Raw genomic sequence first — 21708 nt, forward strand, 5'->3', positions numbered from 1 at the left:
TTTAGGCAAGCTCTGAAGCATACGTCCAAATCCTCTCCCTGTTTCTGAAATGGGGGCATTTGGAGCCCTAGCGACATTGCAGCTCTGACGACAGATGCTTCAGAATACTCCCACAGTGACAAAGAAGATCCTCCTGTCTGACATCAGAGCAACGTCAGAAAAGTAGATCCATTCCATCCCATGACAATGTGGATGCATTTTATTTACTTATTATTTCTTTATTTCATAAAGTTTATACACCGCTTGATTGTAAAAATAAAATTTTCAAAGTTGTTTACAAAAGATAGAACAGTAAAATCAAGAAATATTTACAACCCCATTTTTAAAACATACAAAAGTTAAAATACTAAAACAGATTAAAATTACCTTGTGCTACGTCTATTGTTAGCAATACTCAGAGTAGATCCATTAAAATGAATGGACATGGCTAATTTAGGTTGAGCGATTTAAATGGGTCTGCCCTGAGTAGAACTTAGTTGGTTGTAATTCTTCCTTCCTTGAAGAGCTCTTTTAATGTTTTTTTATACTTGGCTCCAGAAAATTAATCATCTGAGTGTATACACCCTTCCATGGAATTATGGAATCATTGCCTCAGGCAATTTATTAATAATGCTTTCCTTACATTCCGTTGTGTTTGGACCTGGTTGTTTGGTTCAGTGCATTTTGCGGGATCAAGTTAGCTGTGAAGTTTGGAACACAGACAACTCCTCAAAGGGTATAGGCTATTTTGAACTATAAATACAATTCTTAGCTCTCTGTAGACTGAAAATAAGTCAGACTAATAATAAAAATATTTATTAGTATACAAAGATAGTACATACTTCTCCCAATGTAATACAGAACTGAGGAATAGTCACCAATGTCTCTGCTGCTTCTGTTCTTGTCCCTTTAACTCAGGAGTGGCCAAACTTTTGGAGCCAGTGAACAAATGTGGAATTTTGAGGAAACAGACACCAGTCAGAAAATGGCTGCCGTGGATATGTGACATGCCACAAAATGGCTGCCATCTAAAAGAACAGAAAAGGCGATGGGTCCACAAAATGGTGGAGGCATTCACCCCATCAACAGTCCTGTCATCCATGAGGAAAAGATGACTTGCAGGCAAAACTGCAATTAAAACAAAGGCAGGCTAATCTCTGTGTTTCCTCCCACCCCCGAAGTTGAGGGTATCTGCCACAACATAGGACTAGCACTGTCAGGATTCCTTGTGCAAGCTAACCAGCTATGTGTGAGGGACAGAATCACCTGGGAATAATCATGCCAGCAGTACCCACCCAGTTGGCAGGGTACCTATCAACCACATTTAGTTTTCCTTTAATGGGCTGAAGTGTGATTCACAAAGAGGATTCAGGAACAGCTGGGGAAAGACATTTCCTTTCAACTCTATTTTGGAGGGAGACATTTCCACGTCCCTTGTGTTATCGCCTCCCCTCGCGCCATTCCTCAGTTGCTGGATGTGTTAACTGCTATTGAGCGTCTGCATTCCCCTCAGACTCTTGATCCCCCTGCACTGTCAGCTCCAAGTCTCTGAACAGGTTTGTAAAGAGCCCATTGCTGTGGGCAGAGTCTAAAGTATCTGGGTTTGTACCGAGGAACCAAGGCTTGTTTTCCAACCCCTTGCTCGCTTGAGTTATGCAGTCCGATACAGTGGATCCCAAAGGCTGATGCTGGGGATTCGTCCAGGCTGTCAAATCCCAGGCCACCCACTGCCCAGGGTTCTGATCTTGAATGAGGCTGCTGCAGGTGTGATGTGAAAAGAAGGGTGGTGGCATACTTGACAGAAGATTGCCATCTGAGATGGCATTTTGGTTGGATTCCACCGCAGATGGTTGCAGTTCTGCAGGCTGCTTTCTGTAGCTCCCTGTCTTTTCATCTCTTGTGGCAGGTACTCTCTCTTCCAGAAGGGGTGGAAGCAGCTGTGGCATATCTTGCATGTCTTCCTGAAGCAGCAGACATTGAGTTCGCTCTGCATCTCCCAACACAGGCACTGGCATCTGTTGGGGCTTGTTTCCCCACAATTCTCTTTTAATCTGTTCTGGCACCTGTGATTTATAACGCTCGCTGTTCAAGGAGCCCTCAGCTAAAGAATCGAGCTTCCTCGCTTGATTTGCTGAAGAATTTGCTTTGGTGGAGCTGGTGCCTTCAAAACACACGCCATATGTTAAAGGCGAAGGACCTTGCGTGCATGGTGGGTTGTTCTTGGCCATTTGTGGTGTATAACCTACAGGCCGAGCAATGGTCTGGAACAGTGGTGCGTTGGCCTGTTTCTGGTAAGCTGTTTCTGTCATGCTGAATACTCCCTGGTCCTCCAGTGCCTCCAGAAGATGTTGGGTGATCTGTGCCGGTTGCTTCTCTATAGTAAGTTGGACAGGCTTGCACGAATCATAGGGGTTCAGAATTTGTTCTACCCTCGGCACGAGAGGTTGGGAGCGTAAAATATCCTTGAAATCCTATCAGGGGAAAAGGATTAAATTTAGTTGCCAGAGATAAGAATCAGCATAAAGCTAGGCAGCTAGAGAGATAATGAAGCAGAGTAGTGGAGAGACCAAGTGGTGAAGCATTAAGCAATCAAGTTCTCTCTCTGCCATGGGGCCAGCATGGAACACAGGAAGTTGCCTTATACCAAGTCAGGCCATTGGTTCATCTAGGTCAGTATTGACTACAGCAGGGGTAAGGGGAACCTCTATCAGCCTGAGAGCTACATTCTGTTATGGGCAAGCTTCCAAGGGCCACATGCCAATGGCGGGCAGGGTCAGAGGCAAAAGTGGGTGGAGCAATGAATGTAAATTTGACTTTTGTATACTAATTTCTACAGACACTCAAACACTCCTCAGCTTCCATCCAGGCAGGCACAAGACATTACCAGAGTTCAAGGTCACATCCCAGCTGGGGAAAAACATTCAAGGAGTGTGTGAAGCAGGTCGAGTGAGGGCTGTGGCCTGGTCAGAGGGGGTGTGGCCTGTGAAGAGTTTTGAGGGCCAGGCAGAGAGGACTTGAGGGCCACAGCTGGCACCTGGGCCTGAGGTCAAATGTGACAGGCTACAGTGATGGGCAGCAGCTTACCAGGATTTCAGGCAGGGGTCCTGCCCACTGCTACTTGGAGAAGCCAGGGATTGAACCTGGCATCTTCTGCATGCAAAGCAGAGGTTCGACCACTAAGCTATGCTCCTTCCTCTAGGAGGAAAAGGTTTTTCACTTCAAGGTGGGAATCAACTTTGCCCTCAGGGAAACTTCCATGAATTTAGGGGAGGGGAGGCAGGGTTCTTATCCCCTTTCATAATGGGCTTTGTAGAAAGCACTGCTTCTATTTTATCCAAAGCCTACTGCAAAATGATCCCGTCTCTCCCCCTGGGTTCTCTGTGTAAGCCAAAGAGCTTGACGGGTTGAGAGAAATTAATGGTAACCACAAAAATCACAGGTGGCTACTAAGCCAAGCCAAAATATGGGAACTCCTGGTTAGTAAACACCAAGAACTGCCATGTTTTGTTTACAAGAGTAACCATTCCACCAAGTCTCTCCACTTGCAAAGAAATTACTACTAGGAACCCAGGCAGTGCAGCAATTTCTCCAGCATTCTTGGGTGGGAGCTACAGCCTTCTCCTTGCCCTTCAGGCGCTACTCTTTTATGTATGAACAATGCCCAGAAGTTAAAAGCCCAGGCTCATTAATAAAAAGATCCAACAACCTTCCATAAAGGGGGGCGGGGCGGGAGGTACAGTACATACCAAAGACGTGGGTTGCTGTGCGGTGTGCTGTTTAATATACTTGTAAATGAAGTAATATATTGTTCCAAAGATCAACACTGCCGCAAACAGAGCTACCGCGAACAAATATGCAAACCAGGTGGTATCTGGAGAGAGAAAACAAACCTTTAAAGATAGCAAGACCAGGAGAGTTGAGAGGGCAGGAACAGATGGCATGCACCGTCTAGTCATTCTGGCTCAAGAGTTCATAGGACTGGTCTGGGCGTTTATAAAGGATCATCATCTTTCCAGCTGAAGTAAAGGGAAGTGATGAATGTCCATAGGGACAAAGGAAGCTGCCTTAGTCAGAACATTGGTCCATCTATCTTAGTATTGTCTACACTGGCTGGTAGCGCCTCTTCAGAGCTTCGGACAGGGGTCTTTCCCAGCCTCACTAGGAGATGCTGGGGGTGAAACATGAGACCTTCTGCATTCAAAGAAGGTGCTCTACCACTGAGCTATGAGGCCCTTTACTTTTTGAACTAGCAAAATGCCCTTATTGCGGAGAGCAGAAAGAATGGCTATGAATGGCAAAGATGCCCAGAGGGAGGGCACTGCGCCTCTGTACACACCCAAAGAACCTGGAGCACCAGGGGCAGTTTTACAGTGGTGTCCACAAGTGTAACACTTCCCCACAGGAATGAAGCATAACTCTTTATTTATATGAGAGCAGGTAACAGGTTTCAACATTTGTGAGACGGAACCTGCTTCTTGCTCCTGGTGTCCCCAGTTTCTTGTGGTGGAACAAGGTTTGTCTCCTGCAGAATTGCAGCCTGGTGTAATTTAATCACCCTGCTGCGAAGGGTGCCTCTTGGTTAATGCCTCTAGGTTAGCACTTGCGACATCACCAACCCATTCCAAATCCCTCAAGCAGTGTTTCATTGTTTGCAAAATATTTGTGGCTTTCTTGTTGTTAAGATAAGGGCTTAACTCACATCCATGGAAAGGTATATGTACCTGTGTAAAATAAATAAATACACTGAGATTGGGGGGGGGGGAGACAAAGAGCTCCATAGATTCATTTGTGGCAGGCAAGACTGGGGATTGCTACATTCATTTGTGATGCAAGTTGTGCCACTTAGGTTCACAATGGGAAAATTGCCTGTGGTGACTGCTTCGTCTCTAATGTTTTAAGTATTTAAGATCCGGCAGCATTTCATAACAATGTCTCACCTGATAATGTTTTTGCCCGAAAAACATAAGGCTTGCTGCTTTTGTCTGAATATCTTATGTGTATTGTTCCATTGTATTCGGTGTTGGAATACAAGTCAGAGATTTCAAATTCATTGTTGTTGTTAACTTTGACCCACTAGAGAGAGAGAGAGAGATTTTTATTTTAAGGAGGGAAAGTGGTACTTTGTGTTATCTACTTTCAAAGCTCAACTAAGGGCCAAACTGTATGTTATGCTTAATGTGTAGTATATAGTTGTGTCTTCTGTTTCCCCATAATTAATTAGAGTTGCAGCGGGCCTGATTGGTACCCTAACTACGACATGCCAGATCAGAACCCTGCATGGCTACAATCCCCTGATTTCCACTCCTGGTGTTAGCTGGGGATAAACCTGCCCTCTCCAGACCATCAGGGATCCTTGCACCTCTGATTCACCCAGGAAAAACAGAAGATGTAGCTGCATGCTGTGAACTAGCATAACACGAAGCTTAGTCCTGACACTTCATAAAACAAGGGTGTTTCTGCATGAATATGTATAACAACACAGAGAAAGCTAAAGACTGAAGCTGAAACTTTTGGTTACCCTCAGTTTCCCATTTCTCCAATCTGAAGTTCAGTTCTCCATGTTTCCACATAAGTATGCAATTCTTAAAAAAAAAAAACGCCCTTGTGAAAATTCACGAATGTTTCAGTGCAAATTACTCCTAATCCACCCATTTTTGTATGCGTTTTGCCTAATCCACACATTTTGGCAAAACAATTTCCCCTAACATAATGCACATTTGTATGTTATTTTCACCAATATATGTATTTTTATGCACACTTCAGTATGTGCATTTTTTGACAAATCACATGGCTGGAGAACTGCATTACAACATTCGCAGAAGTGCAAATATTGAAGGGCTGGCTGTGTTTTGGTTTGCATATTACTGTATTTTAGAAAATGTGAATGAGGTAGGTTTGTCTTTAAATGAGAACTGAATTGAATTTATTTCCCATCCTTAATCTGTATGGAATAATGTAGCATCCATCTGTTTTTTTTTTCCTATCCTCCGTTCTCTCTAAGTGGGCAGGTCACGTTCCAAGTTGTGGCTTGCTGCGGCCAGATGCTGCGTCCCATTTGCCAGCATTCCTTTGAACTTAGATAGCATCTTCCTCTTACCATTAGAGGGGAAATTGTCTGATCAATCTCAGGAGTTGGTAAACAATTTGGTTTTAGGGTTAGGATGTTAGATCTTACCTTTCTGCTACCTCCTGTTTATTAGTTCCTGTCTCTATCCATTTGCTACATGCTTTGATGTTATTTGATGTGTAGGAATGTAGTTGCCAGCTTTCCCATGATATCATGGTTACCTGATGCCATCCCATATGAGACCCCTAGGGAGGTGTGCTGGTTAATTTTCATTGGCTTGTTTGAATCTGTAACATTTTTTGCCTGTTTGTAATAAAATACCCTGAGGGGAAGTGCAGAGGGTATTTTTTCTATTCTCTCTCTCTCTGACACTGTCTTCCAGGGCTTGCTGGTCAAGCGCTGCCTCTTTGTCTTTTCTTTCTAAATCCCTTTCTCACTTGCACACATGCATCTCCCTACATAGTGGTGCCCTCTCTGAGGATTATGCAAATAACTGAACTCCCTGTACAAAAAGCCAGCAAATTTTCCCTAGGTGCCGTGGACTCAAGCCTGCAAAAGGGGTGCCACAGACTGAACAGATCCCTTCAGCTCTGAATCGAGCAAAGGTACGCACTGCCATTTCGGGGGGGGGGTTTGTCCATGAGAATTAATCTTAGTAGTTTGCAGGAGAAACATAAATGTCATTTATTGCGTTTATTAACATCAGCAGGGCATAATGTGCCAATGGAAGATTGGCTGCAATCGCTGATGCTTTCGATAGCACAGATTTGGCATTTGGAACAGGAATTTTTTTTAAAAAAAATTTAAATGGGATGAAGTAGGAATTGTTTTACATGAATCTGCACAACCTGATCAGATCTTGCACGTGTGGAAACTATGCAGAGAGGCAATGGCAAAATTTTCTAACCCTCTGCTGGATATATTAGCTGAGGATTTGCCAAAGCAATCTATAATCATTTTGCCCCCTTCTCCAATGCTTCCCTTGACTGAACATGATTTAAATCTGGTGCCATCTGCTCATTCTGTGGGCTACTGCCCAGAACAAGCACCTCAGCCCATGGTGGGAGAGGTGGTTACTCAAAGTATGATAGGAGAAAGCAGCAAGTCACAACTTAGAACGTGACCTGCCCGCTTAGAGAGAATGGAGGATAGAAAAAACCAGATGGATGCTACAGAATAATACACCACTGCAGTAGGCCCATCTAGGAGAAGGAAACTCTGACCCTAAACCTCTGCTGCCTTGCAGGATATCTTTGGGAGAAGGAAAGGCCAAGGAGGGAACCCTACACAAATCCAGAGTGGAGTCCCTAAGACAGTTGGGTGGCGCCTTGTACACCTCCTTCCAGCAACTCCTGCAGACAAGCTGGTGCCAAACATACTGCTCTGCTTTCCTTTGGGCCACATCAGTAATGCAGAGAGGGGTCTTGTCATCTGGGCACACTGCCCAGGCTTGTACCCTGGGGAGGTCACTTTGGTGTGGCTAACGCAGCAGTTTGACTTCAAACCCAGAAGTGCATTCCATTGTCTCTTGAGTCAGACAACAACAGTCAAAGAAATAAGAATTGGGTACCTTCCCCCAAAGTTACCATTTTCTCTCATACACCTGTTTCCCCAACCCCCTTACCTCCTGCTTTGTCTTTCGGCAATATATCGTTAATTCATATTCAACGGTCATTCCAATTTGACTGAAAATGTCTACGACGGTCAGGGTCTGGTTATCCTTGTCTCTCAGAGGGGTAGCAGGAGGTTGCACGTAGAACTTTATTGAATTAACACTGGGTGTGTATTTCACATCAGGACTCCCAATAATGGCTTGGAGAGAGAGAGAGAGAGAGAGAGAGAGAGAGAGAGAGAGAGAGAGAGAGACGGAGGGAGAGGGAGAGAAAAAAAGGGATTTGTTTAAGACTGAATAGTTTAGTGATAGTAGTTTTGAGAACTGGATAACTGAGGCATTTTTTAAAAAAAATTGGCTCAGTTTCTTTAATACTGACTTCTCATTGTTAGCACGCTTGGCCCTCACATGATGTCTACACCATGTATTTAAAACATTCATACGTATATGTACATAATTTTAATTGTATGCCACCTTTCCACAGTTCAAACCATGATCAAGGCGGCTTACAACATGAAAAAAATACATAATTACAGCACAACAAAAGCAGCCATAAAGAAAACATCAAAAAATACACAACCAAATTGAAAAAAAATACACATAAATTATAGTAAGATCTAAAATAAAGTTAAGATAAAATAAATTAAAAATTAATATCAATAACAGCAACAGCAACAAGACCCCCTAAGCAAGTCCCCAACCCAAGAGTACCATTTAAACACTCATGGCTGCTCCCCAAGAATCCTGGGAACTGCAATTTGTTAAAGGTGTTGGGAATTGGCCCAGCGCTGCCATTAACAAACTCCAGTTCTCAGGTTCTTTGGGGAAAGCTATCAGTGTCAGAGCAGGATGAAGAGGACCAAAACACAGGAGTGGAGAACCTTTAGCCCTCCAGTTGTTGCTGAACTACAACTCCCATCAGCCCCAGCAAGCACTGCCAATGGCCACAGGTGATGAGAACTGTAGTTCAGCAACATCCGCACAACCTGTAATAGCTGCACCTGCTGAATGAGGCAGCTTTCTTAAAGAAACATGAGGCCTGTCTTTGGGGAACATGTTTACCTTACTCCTGCAGCTTTCAACTACTGTATGGAAGGGAGAATTTCAACAAATGCATCTTACCCCAACATAGTGCCATAGTGGCGAGACATCCTACAACTGTTGAAGTTTATTTTCTTGTTTACTTTTTAACAATGTGTCTCACTTTCCCACTAAAGTAGAACTCAAGGCAACTCAAGGAGAGGGCGTGTGGTTTGGAGAGAATTTTGAGGGACAGGTGCTTTGGTAGACATTTGGCTGCTGGGCCAGATGTTCCCCACCTTGATTTACAATATTAGCCACTTACTGTTTTCCCGGGGATAGAATCTTGAGGACTCGGCCCATTTGGAGACGCAACAGTTAGGGACGGTGGCTCTCACTCTGGCGTAGTAGCAATCGGTGAAGTTTTCCGTTTCAAGCGTGAGGTTGCAGGAGCTGCGTGTGATGTTTTGGCACTCATTCTTGTTCTGCCATGCATCCCCGTACCTATGAACAAAGGTAGCTGAATCAGGCCAAAAGCCCACTTAGCTCAGTATTATCCAAGCTGACTGGCAATAGTTCTCCAAGATTTCAGACTAGTGTTTTTCCCAGCCTCACCTTGAGATGCCACCGGGGATTGAACCTGGGGCCTTCTGCATGCAAAGCAGATGCTCTACTTCTGAGTTACAGCCCTTCCCCCCACAAACACTGCTCCCCACCTGCTTTAGGCAATATGTGGGTGGAGAACAGGCAGCGGCATAGACAGCACACGTCACTGTTAAACCACAGGGAAGGCAATTCAGGTCTGAGATAGACATCAGTGAAAAAGAGACACGTGCCTGGATCTGCCACGGTGTGTTGCAAGCTGCGATGCTACCAGCCACTTGGCTGGCTGTGCTATTGTTGCCAGGATTCCAGGTTAAGACAAATAAGATGTGAAGGTTTCAGAGCAGTTGGGCCTATTTGGAAGTGAGTTCTCTGCATTCAGCCCAGCATTCACTCCAGGGTTGAGTTCAGGAACCTATCTGGTTCGGCAAGCAGAACTGAGCACTGCACAGCACCGATTGGCCAGCGCCTTTTACATCACCAATGCAGCTTCCACCCCCAATCTCTAGGACAATTTTGCTTTTAAAAAGCTTCCTTTTTAAACAATGCTAAGGTGGCATATGACAGATACTTTAGGGGTCAAACAGGCTGCCACCTGGGGCACAGTGGAGTTAGTGCAGATTGTGGTGGAATAATGCCTGGTTCATCATGGGTTAACCTATCACTCCCATGTTAGGTAGGTGTTCCCTGGGAGGCGGAGCTAGTTGGCATTCTAAAAGGAGGGGGAACAACCTTGAAAGGCAGTTGGGGGTTTGGCAGTTGGGTGCGGAGGATTAGAAAGAGAAACTGCGAGGTTAGGCTTTGGGGAATGGGAGGAAAGGTCCTTTCCATTGCTAAAGGGATGCAGGAAATATTATAATTAAGCTGAATTACATAAGAAGATTTGTACCAGTAATAACCCGAGACATCCATGTTTTCAAGTTACCTAATAAAGTTAAAAGTGCTTAAACGTTCGCTGACTGTGGCAGTGTATCAGTACCTTAAGAGGTTTGACTAAGAGGAGAGAACAAAGCTTTCCTGTGGAAGAGGAAACCGTTTGCTTATTCTCCTGTCATACAGAGGGCTGGACAGTGAAGCCAAATGTGCCACGTAGTTGCCTAAAGTGAAGGCAAACTGCAGTAGGTGGGAACCCTGGGAGGGAGATCCCATAGGTGGCAAGAGGTTTTCAAACGTAAAGCACTGAGGTACCCCAGAGACAACTCCCATATAAACACTGAAGGATTCATCCTAGTTGTCAGTGAAACTTAGGGAGAGTCACGGTTGGGGAAGTATCTACAGGGGAGGGAATAGGATCCTTCACACAGATCACATCACACAATGTGGGCCACTAAGGTCAGAAGGCAGGTTTCATCCTCAACCCAACGGTGTCCTTAAGAAAGCTCTATTACTTTTTTCCCTGCGTAAGTGGAAAAGAGCAGAGGGTGTCATGTTACACTGAATCAGACCTTGGGTCCATCTAGTTCAGTATCGTGTACACTCACTGGCATCAGCTCTCCTGGATTTCAGACCCTGGAGATGCCAGGGATTGTACCTGTTTCTGGGAGGAAGGGTTGGCTATAATGGCAATATAATAAGAGGAAGAAGAGTATACTTCCCCACCACTCTGGTAACTGGTGGCCTTTGTCAATAGGAATCTCATGGGTGGGGTGAAATGCAAGAATACCAAACAGGGCACATGGCGCCTCTGTGCAGGCCCTCCTTCCAGACAGCCTCCACCCATCATAATAGCCCATCATTATTTTTTTTTGTTTCATCATTCTTGGCGCAGGAGGAGTGGCTCCTCTCATATGCCTCCCTTGAATGAGGCATGCAAAATATGCAGAACGGGGGAGGCTCTCTCTTGGGGTTGCCAGCTTGTCACCATCTTAGTTATTCAGCTATCAAATTTCCAAGCTGCCCTTTGCTGCAGAGCCCCAGGCTGGGTTGCAGCAGCACAAACAAACAAACAATGACATTAAAACCGGTTAAATGAATTTACATTGAAGAAAATGCCAGAAAAGTATATGTAAAAATAAAAAAGGGAAATTGAGTAGGTCCTAAAATATATATGTCAGAAGGCCAGGGTAGAGTGGTTTGTCTTCAGTGCACAGTGAAAACAATGCAGTGATGGCACCAGGTGCATTTCTTTACCGTCGCAGCAGGTACAAGGCCTGGGCAAAGGGGTGGGTGTTTCACTAAGGCAGAAGTAGCCAACAGATTCTTTGGATTACAATTCCCATTATCCCTGGCTATTGGGCATGCTGGCTACGCTTACACTAAGTTGCCATGTAGCATACCTTGCTCTCCATATTTGACCTGATGGTAGGGATGGATGGATGGATGGATGGATGGAACTCAGTTTCTAATTTTCCCAGTCTTTGATTCAGTTCTCTACATTGCTGCAGTGATTTACAATTTTCCGCCATGAAAAGTTGTCAGGATTTTAGTGCAAATTTCTCCCAACGAACATGTTTGTGTGCGGTTTTGATTAATGGACTCATTTCTGGGGGGCAATTTCCCCCAATATAGCACACATTTATATGTTCTTTTCATGAATATATGTGTTTTTTATGCACACTTTCCCCTAACATAATGCATTTTTGGAAAACATTGTTGCAAAATTGGGAGAAATGTGGATTTCAGTGCATGGGTGGGTGGGTTTTGGTTCTCATAAAACAAATTGGGTAGTTTCACTTAAAAATGAGAACTGAATCGAATTCCCCCTCCTCCCAACTTTCTAAAAGCCCCTGCGCGCAAAACAAAGCTGCAGTTAAGAGGAGACCAGGTGTCGCTATAGGTTGGAGATGCACTGTCCGTAACCTCCTCCCAACTTTCCAAAAGCCTTTTTGAGCAAACAAGGTTTCAGGTGAGGAGTTTTTTAAAAAGTCAGCACCTTACAGTGCAATCCTAATGTCTGCTTACAATTAAATCCTACTGGGTTCAGTGTTTACTTCCGTGTAGTTACTAGGATTTGCACTGCAGCTTTAGCAAAGCAGCAACAGCAGGATTAGAGGAATAATCCACCAGACTTTCTTTATTTCTCCAGACAATCTCATGGGTTTACAGAACAGAAAGATGACAAGACTTACTGCAACTGTCTGCTACCAACTTTGCGAAAGGCTTTGTGGGTAAATACGCTTGTGGAAGAGGAGGGCAAGTTTTTAAAGAGATGGTGTCACTTACTGCGAAAGCCATAAATATGTTTTCTTTTTTTTTTATAAGAATTTATTGACATTTTTACTTATAACAACATACAACCTTAACCACACCTACATTTATACACAAACAAAACAAATACAATTACACATCTTATACAAAGATTGCCATGATTTTTCTTCTTAATTAGACATCTGCTAAAAAAAAATTCCTTTTTCCAATCTTGACAGTTGACTTCCCCTGCCTTTTCACCTTCGAGTTTATATCCATAATCTACTTCTTAACCTCTTCATTTAAAAAAAAATTAAACTTAATTATATATATAAAGTAACACGTTCATCTTAATCTTCATCTTAGTCTTAATCGTCTTAATCTATAAACTTAAACCACTTAAAATGACTTCATTTATACTACATCCTCATAAATCCTCACAAATCATCCTCATCAAATCTATCTCTTCTATCCTTTGAACTGCTGCTAATAACATAAAAACTTGAAATATCTCTTTTCATATTCAAACAAATAATAAAACAAACTATTGTTGACAGTGATCACCCTCCGATTTCAAAATACCATAACAGATTGCTTTAGATTTTACTTAGTACTTCACCCCACACCCCCTCTGTCCATTCTTCTTCTCCTGATGGCATCAGCACTGAACTTCCATGCAACTTCCCTCTCCCAACGTCCACAGATCCAGGCACAGTCCAACACTCTCCTTGCCACGAGCTCCGAGGTATCCAACTCTCCCTCTCTCAGCTTCTCCGGTTCTTTGTAACATTCCTTTTCTTCTTGTAAATACCTTAATTCTCTGTCCCTGGCCCCCGAGCTCACACCTCGGGGACTGGATATAGCAAATCTTGACATCGCCTTGGGGCTGCCACCCCCAACAAGCGAATTTCTTCTCCGAAGTAGCTCATTCATTTCTTCCCATCTTTCCATCCATCCTCTCAGCTCTTTGACAAGATTTCCTTCCAAAGTGTCAAAAGTTTTGTTAGCCTCCTCTGTGGGCAGTTGGTTCCATTTCAGACCCCCACACAAGACTTTAACTTTTCTGTAAATTAGTTCCACCTTCAAGGCAGTGAGCCTTTGTTCATCTGTTAGTCCAGAGTTCAATACCAGTTCAAGGACGAAACCCAGCATACTGGCAGAGGAGGAGGAAGTGGGTATCATATTTCTTTTCCTGTCTCTTTGTTCGTCGCCATTTTCCTAAGCTGGAGCGCAAACACCGCAACTTTAAATAGAGATATTTTCCACTAGTTAGCTTCCCAAGAAAAAAGTTTGCCAGTCTCATGTATCAATTTTAGATACTTTATAACCAGTTCTGTGGCAGCAATCCCTCAAATTGGTTAATTTCTTAGGCTCGAAGGGAGGGAGGCAGGCTGCCTTTCTCCTTCCCCCCGGATCGTTCCAAAAACACGATTTCTGCCAAGATTATTTACTCACGACCACCGGGTTCCTTTAGCTCCATTCTTCACAGGTAGAACTTGGACGCTCACCGCGGGCTTTGCCGCCGCATTTGCATCCCGGTTGGGGCATATCCCCGTAAGCCCGGCTCCGTTGTCCCTTCACCCCCACTCCCCCTTTACAGGGGGGTAGGGGAAGGGTTCGGAGCCTCCGCGGGCACAGCCGGGGAGCCCAGGGTGCGGGACGCTCTTCCCGCACCCCAACCGGAGCCGCGCGCTGCGGTAGCGCGGCTCCTAACCCCCGGGATGGATCGGGCGCCTCGCAGCCGAAGCAGCCCCGACCACCCGCTATGGCGTCGCCAGCCGGAAGTCGAAAGCCATAAATATGTTTTCATCGTCGCCAAGCTCTCCATCAGTCAACCATTCATTATGTTTTGGTGGGTGTTCCCTGAAAGTGTGTGTGTGTAGCTATCAAGCTATCTGGCGCCCTTCAAATCAAACCAGGTATCTCTTTTCCTCCCTCTTTTGCATCTCGAAAGCAGGCAGTGGTGCAATTTATCTGCATGTTTTCCTCTTCTCTCTCTCTAGCTTAATTGCTGCAATGAATATTCAATTTAGATATTAAGGTTTAATGAGAATTTCACAACCCATCCATGGCCTGCAATCAAAGGGTTATGCTTACTGGAAAGATCAAAGGAGAAAAGTGTCTGGGTGCCAAGTTCTCCAGCTTGTGCAACAGAGGAAGATCTAAAATACGGTGCACTTCAGGGGACACACCAGGTATCTCAGCAATGTGATGGAAGCAAATTGGGTGGAAGCTGTCATCAAGAGGATTTGTTTACACGCCACCCCTACCCCAGTCATCTGAGTTAGATATTTCTTTGCTCATTTTACAGTTCTTGGAAAACATTCAGGTTGGGGTCTACTTGTGCAACAACATGAAGTGAACTGTATATCATGGGCCTGCATGATGAAAAGAGAGCTCTTTTTTATCTGTTCTGCCAGAATAGGAATAATTCTTGCATATTTTGTGCATTCTTATAACATGTGTTTTATGCACATACAGTGGTACCTCGACTTACGAATTTAATCCGTTCCGAATGCACATTCGTAGGTCGAGAAATTCGTAAGTCGGAAAAAGCAATTTCCCCATAGGAATGCATTGGAAACGAAAAATTCATAAGTCGAGTAAACCGCATCTAAAATTCGTAAGTTGAGTAAACCCCATCTAAAACCACCAACGGATGTCCTTCGGATGTCAAAAAATTCGTAGGCGTGTGGGCACCTTTTTCATTCGTAAGTCGAAAAATTCGTATGTCGAGTAATTCGTAAGTCGAGGTACCACTGTATATGTATACCTCAAGTTTCCTAAAGTTACCAGCACATAAACAGATACCTACAGCAATGTGTATAAAAGGGTATTTTGCATGAATACTTATACAATTATGTTTCAGAAATATAGTACGGAATATATATATATATATATATATATATATATATATATATATATATGAAATATAGTGTAGAAACCAACAAAACGGATAATGCCCAAGTGCTCTATGCAAGAGCACTTGACTGGGGCTGAATCTACACATGGAGGGTGGGGGGAACGGTATAAATAAGCCATGAATTCAATTGTTATAACAAAAGAAAAAACTCTATGTAAAATCGCATACACAAAGTTATTTGCTCTACAGCACCACCTGGTGTTTCGTGTTTATAACACATTTAAAACACTCTTTGTTTGTTCTCTAATGTAGCTGAGTCCTTTGTCAGGACCACCAAACACCGTGCATAAATCCATGGGAAACAGATTGGTGAATGTGTGTACTTCCATGTTTGTTTACAAGCACGCATGCTGAGCAAGGAGAAGCAAGCAATTCTTGAAAGCAGCATCAGTTCTTCCCACAGCTACAGTGGCATTGCAGCTCCTCAAGGCTGCCTCTCATTTGCCAGTTGCATTCCAAATGGTAAAACTATTTCTGCACCCTGCTACGTAGGCGTGACCTAAATTCCTTGCACTGGGAGTATTCACATTGTGATATTGGTACAAGACAACCAGTGTGGTGCAGTGGTTGGAGTGCTGGAGACAGGGGTCCAAACCCATTAAGCTCTCTGTGTGACCTTGGGCCAGTTACAGTCTTTCAGCCTAACATGCCTATTTTGCAGATAAAATGGATGGGAGGATCAATTTATACCACACTGAGCTCCTTATAAATGTAATAATTGGGACTGTCAGCTCCCATTAGTGAGAACCTAAAGCTACACAACAGCCTCAAAATATGGCCATATCCAGAGCCGCCTCAGCCATTAGGCAGAGTAAGTTTATCATTTCAGATGGCAGATACTGGGGGTGGGGCCAACAATGGCTGTCCCCTTCTAAGCCCCCCCCCCCAACTGTCCCCTTCTCTTACAGGACAGAGCTGTATTTGTCCATATGTACTTGCTGCCATCATCTGTGGCATGGGACACTGTCCCATTGACAGTACTAGAAAGTCCAATTGGCTTATGCTTCTAGAATGGGGAGGACACATCATCTTGCCTGTTCCCTCGGGCAGCAAAATGTTTTGGGCTGGACCCGGGGTCCGTTCCTTCCCTGGACCTGACACAATGCTATTCCCACAGCAAAGTATTTTTCTCCCTATCTGAGATATCTGTGGGTTCAAAGAATAACAGTCACCAGTCACACCAAGTAAGGAGAAGGAATAGTCCTCTTACTTCTTGTACTGCACATCGTACACCGTGCCTGGAAGTGGCTCCCCCCAGCTCTTCCAAGTGAAGATGTTTTCAAAGTTTGTGGACAAAAAGATTGGTTGTTGAATGAGTGGTGGTCTCTCTGCTAGCGAATTCCCTATGATGAAGGGGGGAAAATGATTATTAGAGATTAACCGTAGAAAGTGGAATCTCTGTACTTAGGCTGTGTATATCTTACCAACTTAAAAGGAAGGTAGGGTCACTCTTTTTCTCAATTCAGACTAAAGGTGGTTGCTGCTGGCGGGGGCAGGGGGGGACAACGACACATTGAAACAAGGGATGGAAGGATTACCGTATATACTTGAGTATAAGCCTAGTTTTTCAGCACATTTTTTGTGCTGGAAAAGCTGCCCTCGGCTTATACTCGAGTGAGGCGGGCGGTGGGGGCAGCGAGAAATAAGCCCTTTCTCTCCACTCGTTCCGCCGCCCGCTCACCCCAGTCAACCATTCCTTAAGAAGTGTACAAGAACGGTGGTTCTTTACTCTCCCCAGGCAGCTTGTTCCATTCCTGAACTGCTCACATAAATGCAAACTTTAGACCCCAGAAGGCAGAAAGCCTATCAGTTAAGGAAGTATTAAAACCCCACAGGTGCTCACTTTCCCTGGTTCCTGCTTAAACAGGACAGGATCCCAGCCTTCTCTGTATAACACAAGGGAACATTGCGCTGTGGGTTAAACCACAGAGCCCTATGGCTTGCCAATCAGAAGAATGGCGGTTCGAATATCCGTGATGGGGTGAGCTCCACAGCAGCAAAGGAGGAAGAGGAAGGAGCAGCCCAAAGGGCTGCTTTTGGGCTGCTCGTTCCTCCTTCTCCTCCACAGCGGCAAAGGTGAACCGGCTTATACTCGAGTCAATAAGTTTTCCCAGGTTTTTGTAGGAAAATTAGGTGCCTCGGCTTATATTCGGGTCGGCTTATACTCGGGTATATACGGTAGTCCGTTTTGGCTCTCTCAGTTTCTCATTTCTCAAAATTTAAATACAGTTCTCTACGTTTTTTTCAACAACTGATGGTGTTTTTTTTTGTCAAAAATTCGCACGAAAAGTCTCCAGTATGTTTGTGTGTAATTCTGCAAATAAATATATTTTTTCAGCAAGCAATTCCTCACAATATAATGCATCTAGTATATTATTTTAATTAACATATTGATATTTTTTGGCAAAGTTTCCCTAAATATATACCATCTGTGGTTGGAGAACTGTATTGCAAAATTTCGATATTTGCGAATTTCCATGAACTACCCTGTTTTCTTTAAGCTCTCATATTGATTTAGGAAAATGCACATTTGATGGAATCGGCTATCAATGTGAACTGAATCAAATTTATCCCCCATCTCTATTTTTTCCCCATACAGTATTTCATAAGAAATGACAGGATAGATATGGATAATGATAACATTTATTACCCACCTTAATGTTTGTGGCTAATGTCATGTGTGCACCACTTCCCAAACCAGCAGTGGGAGCACAGAACAAATGCAGAGTGTGGCCCCAATTAAAATTCCCCTCATACCAAAGTTTGAGAACCCCTGTTCTAGAGAATTTTATTTGCTGCTTTTTGTTGTAGTGTTGCTGTACATTGCTCTGGGATTCTGTAGGTGGAAGGGTGGTGTAGAAATGCAATAAAACTCAGGCCAGTGGGGACTCCATGCCTCTTTACTTGGCCCTAAGGTGGGCCACCCACCCTCTCAGGCCCCCCACTTTGCCCCCTCCTTGAGGGTTTTTGCCTCACTGGTAAGTTTCCTTGCACTCTAATAATGTTTCTTGCCTGTGTAGGTGGAGGATAGAGAGAGATATGTGCGTAGAAACTGGCTTTCTGTACAAAGGTAACATTTACACTCATTGCTTTGCTCACTTTTTGCCTCTGACCCCACCCACCACTTGCATATAGCCCTTCAAATTAAGGCTGCCTTGGGCTGAAATGGGCTCTCCGCCCCACAAACAAACGAACAATGGTTTCAGGTGGAGAGTCAGCTATTGGCTTAAACCTGTCAAGCACTCTCAGCTGAGTGGTGTTTTGGCAACAGTGATCAGGAAATACAGACCCACATTGTTTAAAAGGTTTACAGTTCATTTGTTTTTTTTAGAATTGTAGAAATAAAAAAACATGCAGCTGGGATTTCCCCCACCTCATTACCCTCGCCTCATGACAGCGATGCAAACTGCCATGTTGGGTGTTGGCTGTAGGAGTCAACTCCTAGGGGGTCTGAGGCATAGCTGTCAACTTTTCTCTTTTTTAAAGGGAAATTCCCTTATTCCGAATAGGATTCCTCGCAAGAAAAGGGAAAAGTTGGCAGCTATGGTCTGGGGCCCCCAAAGTTGATGGGCATTGCCATTCTAATGGTGTGCGTGTACTGCATCTTGTGATCGATTATGCGGGGCAGGGCTTACCCCCAATATTTTCAGTTACAGGTAGGTAGCCGTGTTAGTGTGCATGCACACGAAAGCTCATACCAAGAACAAACTTAGTTGGTCTCTAAGGTGCTACTGGAAGGAATTTTTTTTTTCCCCCCCCAATATTTTGTTCAAGTTGGCATCCTTGGTGTTGGCTCCAGGTTTTGCAGTTCCCATGGGCAAGAGGACCTCCTCAGAGTCCACTCTCTCAACAAGTCCAGCTACTATTCCCAGAATTCTTGGTTGTGTGTGTGCTTTAAAAGTGTGTTGTGTACACCGTCAGAGTCTCACAAGCCGCAAATGGCATTAAGGATGAGAATTAAGAGTCTAGCCTACATCCCTCCCTATTCAAAGGGCAAAACCTCCCATGCAGGGTAAAGGAAAAACAACTCTTCGCAACTCCCAGCTTGGACTCTCCTGCTTTGACTGTGTAGTGAAAAGACATAGGAAATACTTTGATTTCATGTCAGCTTTCTGTATTTCTCCCCCCCCCCCGCAGCCCCAGGTAGGTTGGAGACCACCTATCTATTGAGAGGAAGACTTTCCTCTTTAGGACTGAAATCCTAGGCTTAGTACATACCATACCCTGCAAACCCTTGCACTGTTAAGATTAGTAAGATTCTTTATTTTAAAAAATTCCACAATACAATAAAATTAGGAATAGAAAAGAAGAGAAAAGGACAATAGAAATAAAGAAAATAAAGAGAGAGAGAGAGAAATAAGATAAACAACACAAAACAAAAACATTAGCAAAAGCAAACCCCTACACATTTAAAGCACATTCCCCCCCCCCAAAGAATTGTAGTTTGTAGTTTGTAAAGGGTTGCTGTGAATGGCAGCTCTGAGGGTATTAAGGATTTCTAGGAACTGTAACTCTGTGAAGGTGTAAACTACAGTACCAGGGTTGTTGGAGGGAAATAATGTGTCTTGAAGGTTTAGTCATGTGTAGGCAGCCCCAGTCAGAGGGGAGTGCGACTTGCTTGGTCGCAGAGCCTTGGGGGCACAGCAAGGGATGCTGCAACTATGCTGTAGAATGGAAGGCGGGGGGGGGGCACGCTTAATTTTGACGTCACACAAGGCATTGCTGGATTTTGATACCCCAGGTCTGCCACTGGCCCCAGTTGCCATAGATGAACGCTGTTGCTACCTGCTAGCTTGACAGTTGAAACAAGTGAAGCTATGACAATGCCACTCCAGGGCGTAAGCTCGAAACAAAGCTAATGGGAGCAAGAACCGACCATGAGGATCACGTTTGCCTGCTTGGTAAACTCTCCCTACAGCTTTAAGAGATTCAGAGATCATGAAGAGAGGCTGTAATAAAGAGGAGTCAAAGGCTGGTTACTTACCCACTAGGGAGCACAGGGCCCAGAAGACGAGAAGTTCCTTCATTAATAGCACGGCACAAATAGTCGTGGTATGGGGCTCAACACTGGCTGAATAAATCTGGGAAGGCTCCGAATTCTTGTGCTGGGCTGGTGATCCTGGGCTACCCTGTCTGCCCAGGCTGAAGAGATAATACGGTAACTCTGTCCCCACTGCAGCACATGGAATCGAGCGAGCTTCCTCCGAGACGTCTTCCCTGCTTAAGTGCCAGAGGCACCAGACGCATCCAGCATTCTGAAGCCAGGCCAAGCATATTTCCTGATAAAGGACTTCCTGCTGACATTCCTCAGGAGAAGTCAGGAACTGGTTTTTCTGGTCTAGTGGCCTTTTCCTTCTTCATTTACTATTACCTCAGCCGGCAGAAATAGGGCTCCGCACCTCAGCCTGTGGCTACGGAACTTCTGCAATTCTTGTCGCGCAAGCTGCTGTTGCACTGGTGAAAATAATTTTTTTTTTTAAAAAAAAAAAACCCCTTTTGAAAAGCCTGCACAAGGGAAGACAGTGTCAGGATGTCGTTTTGAAACAGCCTTTTGCTTTGGTTTGCTTTTTAAAAAAGCAACAACCATGCATTCCTAAGCCTGAGGCGAGCTAAATTATAAAGTAAAATCAATAACATTAAATAAAATGTGAGTTCTCGTTTGAAAGCTACATCCTCTGAATACTTAACATTATCCTAAAACAACTTGCATCTGGTGCACACCTTACATTTGAAGCACATCCAAGACACGCTTAGAGCACATGACTTCCCAGAGAATCCTGGGAACTGTAGTTTGCTCCTCGCAGAGCTACAATTCCCAAGGATATTTGAGGGGAAGTTGTGCACTTTATATGTGCATGGGATATTATTTAAAAGGTGGGGCGTGTCTCTAGACTTTGTTCCCTCCAGATATTGTCGGGCCACAATGGGGTGGAGAAGTGAATGTAGGCGGCAGGCTGGATCTTGGCCTCTCCAACGACCATGGGCCATATTGGCAGGTGGGTGGGGCCACCCCCTGTCAATTAACTGATGTCACCGGATCAGATGAAGCATTTTCCTTTGCCTTTATGGTTTGAATTCAGGCAAAGGAATAGAGCTTTACTTATGAGCAGTGCCTGCAAACCCTTCTTTTGGCAGGGAGCGGTGGCTGTATCTGCCTTGCACCTGATGACATCAGGTGTAGGGCAGGTGGGCATGGCTCTTGGAAAGCAGCCTCAAATTAGGTCTGTGGGGGTCAAAGGTTCCTCACCACTGGGCTACAACTCCCAGCATCCCTGATCATTGATGCTGATGCTCGCTGAGGCTGATGGGAGTCTAGCAATATTTGTAGGGCCACAGGTTGCCCATCCCAGTTCTGGAGGGCGCCGCCTTGCCTTCCGC

At 44.4% G+C, this 21708-nt stretch overlaps 1 protein-coding gene across 1 annotated transcript; it reads right to left on the reverse strand.

Annotated features, from left to right (window-relative positions):
- Positions 1-819: 819 nt before the first annotated feature.
- Positions 820-20722, reverse strand: IL22RA1 (interleukin 22 receptor subunit alpha 1). Its single transcript, XM_033157762.1, has 7 exons — positions 20315-20722; positions 16541-16673; positions 9004-9182; positions 7671-7858; positions 4917-5052; positions 3726-3850; positions 820-2450 (listed from the first exon to the last, which is right to left on the reverse strand). Exons 1-7 carry the CDS (start codon positions 20355-20357, stop codon positions 1467-1469), a joined length of 1788 nt encoding a protein of 595 aa, XP_033013653.1. The 5' UTR covers positions 20358-20722; the 3' UTR covers positions 820-1466.
- Between the last annotated feature and the right edge of the window lie 986 nt (positions 20723-21708).

The sequence above is a fragment of the Lacerta agilis genome, chromosome 8 (genome assembly GCF_009819535.1).
Source record: "Lacerta agilis isolate rLacAgi1 chromosome 8, rLacAgi1.pri, whole genome shotgun sequence".
Taxonomy (NCBI): Eukaryota; Metazoa; Chordata; class Lepidosauria; order Squamata; family Lacertidae; genus Lacerta; species Lacerta agilis.